Below are 5,618 nucleotides of genomic sequence, written 5' to 3'. Positions count from 1 at the left end.
AAATTAATACCATGAAGAAGAATATCCTCACAACTAACCTGACCCAAATGTTGCTGCTAGGTTCTTGATGGAGGTTGATTTGGAGCATTTTGATCATTTATCCGATTCAGGTATTAATACAGGGTTGAACTGATACATGGTATCATCAAGTTTATCTCTAAATCTGAAATATACTTTCCAGATTCAAAGGTCCTATATAATGTAACGTGAATATGTCAGCATCCCAACTCAGAAATCTAGGGATGGCATCTCACACATCAAACAAGTCGAAGGGAACATAGTATAGCAGTGGTTTCGAAAATGGAGGAACATATAATTGCATCATACCAGTTCAAACATTAGCCAAGCAAGCAACTGTCCCGAGTCCCGACCAACCCGTTCTTTTGGGTACCAGATCTTTTGCATTTTCATGAGTTTCATTATCAACCCATTCATTTTCAATACCAATCTTTATAGAAAATCAACCTGTTTTGAAAATCATCTACTCATATTACTATTATTAGATGAATTCATGGTAGTTTAGAACTTTAGATGATAACGGCACATTATCAACAGTTTTCTTTTATTCTCAATTTCTCATAATGATCCGCCAATTCTCCCGAATACCATAGAAGGTCTCTTTAAACAGTATTCCCAATCTCAAACTTGAAACAACAGATAATCAGTATGGAACGTTTGCTTACAGTAAAATCATTTGAAGTGGATACAGAAGTTTGCGGAGTAATATAATGAAGAGATAAAAAGTTCATAAAATTTGAGCACCAAAGGCAACATTACATTTTACTATGTGAATATCTAATTTACATGAAATGTAGGATAATATCACCACAAAAAGGGTGAGGAAGAGAAAGAATAGATACAAAAAAAATATATATATTGCAATGAATATTTAATGAAGTCCGCCTGTTGTCATGCAGAGTTCAATAGCTACTAAGCCCTCACAATTTACCTATCAACTATAGACCTAAAACCTGAAAAACTGAGTGATGATGCAGCGTAAGTAGTAAAGAACTTTGTGTACCTCACAGTTGCCGATGGAAGTGGTACAGTTCTTTGTGATGTATCCACAATTATCCCACCTTCAACATCTTTCTCAAACACCAATCTGACTAATGCCTGCTTCTCAAGTGATTACCTCACAGGAAGTACACCAGACATCAAGGCTTTTGGGTCACAGGAGCGTTTTCTGTCAACAATGACCCCAGTCGAAGCATTAGAGGATACACAGGGCTAAACTCTTTGTCTCCTCTGGCCCTTACATGTATAGCATAGTCATCTAGTGTTGCCTTAATACCCTTCCAAACCTGGTCCTCTCCTTGAGAATCTAGCCACAAGGAGTATTGCAGAGGTGTTAGTTTGTTCCTTTGTAGAGGCGATTGCAATTCATCGGGACCTCGGGAGTATAGATGGTGAAGTATGACACTTGGTGGTAGATCTTGAAGAAGAGGAGATGCTCCAAGTTGGGATGTGTCCAAGAAAATGAGAGGCCGAAATGCTCGAAGAGCTCTATATGGTGCACCAAGTTGCTCTACTGGGAACAAATTTTGGCCAACAGCTAATTCCAGCTCAGCCATGTCCCTAGCCATCCTTAGCTTCCCTGATTCTGAAAGGGGTCTGACAAGAGAAGCGTGCCTGATAAAAAATATTAAAACCCGTGCAGCCATGCTTCTAACAAGTCTGGTGCATATGGTCTCTACTCCCACAGCGGCAGTTTTTGAAGGCAACAGCCTAGATAGGAACTCACTCCGGAAGTGAAGAATGCACTTCTGCAACTCCTCCATGTAAGGTGATGCATTGTTATCCATAGCAGCATCCATGCCTAGCACACCAAACTTCTGTTCATGAATTTGCAAGATGCAAGATTCAAGACGATCAAGCATGGCTTGGAACAAGGTTGTCACTGAGTCACAAGCAACCCCATATATTGCACCTAATGCCGGGGACAGCACATCTGAGGCAATAGTGGGGAGTCCACTAATCATTGACGATATGCGTGTATGAATTTCCTGGAGATGCTGACATAGCATGAAGTTCTTGAGTTGGGCTGGAGTTGCAGGACCATTGACTTGGCGTGATTCAGGACCAGTTGATATCTGTCATTCAAATGTAGTTGTAAAATAAGCAAAATTCCAACATTTCCTGAAAATCACTTGTCATACTAACTGGATCACACCATAACTTTCAAAAATATACACCTAATCTACCAATCTTTTGTTGCATTGCTGATTTTTTGATTAGCCAAAAATCTCACAGACTAAGCTTACCAAAACCTAGAACATCATACATCTTAATCTATTGTGACATCTTCCCTTCCTGTGCTTTTCTTTAAACTTACTCAATGAGAAAGTAAGCGATCACTAGTATAAACAGACCTATAGAGAATACCTCGACCATGAAATCAACTGACAGCGAACCTTAACTTATGGATTGAAGCAACAGAGCGACTACAATGGATTTCATATTTAATGTGGTCCTTAGTATAACTCTGGACATCTTACACTAGTCAGAAGAAGAATGATCATTTTCCTTTGCAGGTAATATCAGATTTTAGGGAAGATAACTATAAGAATTACCTGGTATTCAGCTCGTTCAGAAAGCAGTAGAAGAACCTTGCCGATCTCACGCAATACAAGAAGAGTCAGGCGCGCATCCAACTGAACAGATTCAATTTCTTCCTGAATCCGTGCAATGATTCTTGAGATATGATCTTTAGAGGGAACACTCCCACGGCTTGATACAGGAAATACAGTATTCACAAGATCTGACAGACGACTAAGGCAGAGAGCCAAGAATGAATTCTGGAAAATTTCAACAGCTGCAACCAGTTGTTCTTTTCCCTGTGAAGTAATAGCTGGTAGAACCCCTTTCACATCTGTGTCACGTGAAATTCTTTCAAGAAGGTTATCTATCATAGCAAAAAGCTTTGGATAACCCATGGTGAATATCTCTTTCACAAAACTTGATGCAGAGAAAGCAGACTTCATTTGGTTGGCAAAAGCCTTCACAAGGGCCTCCCACACTCTATCTGTTATCATGGGCTCCCCTTCCTAAGAAGTAGAATACAATGTAAGCAAGTTAACGATCTTAGACAGGATAAGAAGTAAAATCATCAGCAATTATCAATCATTACAAATGAAAAGCGCTTCATTAATCACCGTATGAAAATGACACTTCACACAAAGAAAACAAATGATCTCTTTGTAAACCAAAAAGTATAGTTTATTGAAACAACCTGTAACAGTCACTGTACATGATTATATTGATTGGTCAAGTTAGTTAGGGAATTAGTGCAGATGAGCGGAAAAGGGATGAGAAACCAACTTAGAACGAAAGACATTTAATTGGTCAGATATTACCAATGCCAGAATAAAATATATCATCTTCCTAGGAGCCACATATTCTATGATCTGATGTGAACCAGTTGACATCCAACTTAAAAGTCCAATACAGTAAAAATGGTTTTCATACATCCATCAGTTACAGCGGCAAACATGCTAGTAGCAGATCTAAGCAAGTAGAAGTACAAAAACAAAATTAAAAGTAATGTCCATGCTCTTAACCAATCTTCCCTCAGTAAAGTATTACCTAGCAATGCCATATATTTATCTTCCTTTGGACACGGAAGCGTTACCCCATTTCATGAACCTCCCCTCAGCTAATTAACTATCCCGCTGTCCCAACTATTTTACACAACCCACTACACCAACAGTTCTTAGCCTCCACTCTCATTTCATATAACACATAACTAATTCTTACCTATAGTCGGTTCCAATTCATCGAAAGAGAGTAAAATGCACAAGCAATCCAAGAACTGAAAAGGAACACATTATTTGCTCTCACCTTAATAACTTCATCAAGCAGCAACACATGCGTGAACGGATCCCGTTTCTTGGACAACACCTTTTGCAAATGCCACACAGCAACCATGATGGAATGCAACTGATCCATACACGTCCCCATTCTCTGCCAAAGCCCATCCCTCGCCTTGGCCCCGCCGCCAATCTGCGGCGTCCCACTCCCTCTAATCCCTCCAGGCCCAAACCCGCTTCCCACCGACCCAGAAATGGCCTTCATATCCAGTGCCACACTGATACTCTTCACTCCCATACCCTTGTACTTGCCAATCAATTGCTCCATAGACGGCTTCAGCTCTCCAAGATTGTAAAACACCTGCAACCCGATGGCCACCTCCCCCTGATTCAACCCCTCCATCCCTAGCTCCAACGCCTTCATGGCCTCGCCGCGCAACTTGTCGCCGGTCTCTCTGACCCAGCCGAGCTCCTCCTCGACGACTTCGATGCCGGAGAGATCGTACTCGTCGTAGAGCGCCAAGATCTCGCAATGCAGCTGGGCGGCCTTGGCGAGATCGATCTTCTCGGGGTCGGCGGCGAGGTCGCGGAGCTTCTTGGAGAGGCGGAGGGCGCGGAGGGTGTGGTGGAGGAGCTCGGAGGTGGCGTGGAGGTTGGAGAGCTGGAGAGTGAGGGCGGTGATGGAGCGGAGGGGGTCGGAGAGCTCGGATCGGGTGTGGCGGAGGGAGGACTGGAGGGAGTGGACGGAGGATCGGACGGTGGAGAGGGCGTGGTCGGCGTGTTGGAGGGAGGAGAGCTGGGAGAGGAGGTCGGCGTGGCGGGAGAGGACCTCGGACCGGAGCTGGGACTCGAGGAGGCGGATGGCGTTCTGGAGCTTCTCGGCGGTGGAGGCGGGGGAGCCGGAGGAGAGGGCGGCGGAGGAGAAGGAGGTGGAGGAGAAGGAGGGGGAGAGGAAGGCGGAGAAAATGGGATCGGCGGCGAAGGTGTCGAGTGGGGAGGCGGCGCCGGCGGCGGGGGTGGCGGGGGTGGGTGGGCTTTTGAAGGTGGAGAGGCGTTGGAGTGGAGATGCGGTGGAGGCTGGAGAACTGGCCATTTTTTTTGACCCGGTTTTGGGTTTTGGGAGGGAGAGACTCCTCTTCTACTCGAGTATCTTCCACTCTCCACTCCTTTATTTTTCTTATGAAACTGAACCTGTGGATTGGATTACTACTAGGCCTGAATGTAGATCAGGCCCAAGAGAGCCTAGCCCAGACACTTGAGGGTCATGACCTTTTATCTCCACTCAAAAATGAGAAACTGGACCATATTAGGCTATTAGGTCCTCTCCAACCCAAAGGGTTAAAGGGCCAAATGGCTAAATTTTGACTCAATACATGTCCAACTTAAATAGTTAAGTGTTAAATGACTAAAATTGAAGGCTAAAGTGCAAGTTAAAGGGCTAAGGCCTTCTCTAACCACAAGGCTAAATTTCAGCCCTGATTTCTTTACTATTCATCGATATGACATCAACCGTTTTCAACCCGTTAAAGCTAAATTATAACCCTGAAATATATTTTAAAAATTTGAATATGCTATATAATATATATGTGTGCGTGTGTGTGTTCTTACTTTGTATCAGATTCTTATTTATATTATTGAAATCATTTTTATGATAAAAAAATATTTTTTTCCAGTTGTACTTTTCAAATTCCATGTGTTGCTTCACAAGAAATGTTGTAGATTTCTTATACGATTTTATATATGTGGCATATGTTATTTTGATGGAATATTTTTAAATTCTCGGATATGACTTCGAGGCCACGTGAATTC

The 5,618-nt window shown here is 42.9% G+C and overlaps 1 protein-coding gene across 1 annotated transcript; it reads right to left on the bottom strand.

Annotated features, from left to right (window-relative positions):
* Positions 1-726: 726 nt before the first annotated feature.
* On the bottom strand, positions 727-5,136 carry LOC112187361 (conserved oligomeric Golgi complex subunit 5). The gene is made up of 3 exons (XM_024326121.2): positions 3,841-5,136; positions 2,574-3,047; positions 727-2,093 (listed from the first exon to the last, which is right to left on the bottom strand). Exons 1-3 carry the CDS (start codon positions 4,900-4,902, stop codon positions 1,158-1,160), a joined length of 2,472 nt encoding a protein of 823 aa, XP_024181889.1. The 5' UTR covers positions 4,903-5,136; the 3' UTR covers positions 727-1,157.
* Positions 5,137-5,618: the final 482 nt, after the last annotated feature.

The sequence above is a fragment of the Rosa chinensis genome, chromosome 2, assembly GCF_002994745.2.
Source record: "Rosa chinensis cultivar Old Blush chromosome 2, RchiOBHm-V2, whole genome shotgun sequence".
Classification (NCBI taxonomy): domain Eukaryota; kingdom Viridiplantae; phylum Streptophyta; class Magnoliopsida; order Rosales; family Rosaceae; genus Rosa; species Rosa chinensis.
This window is presented reverse-complemented; position numbering and strand designations above follow the sequence as displayed.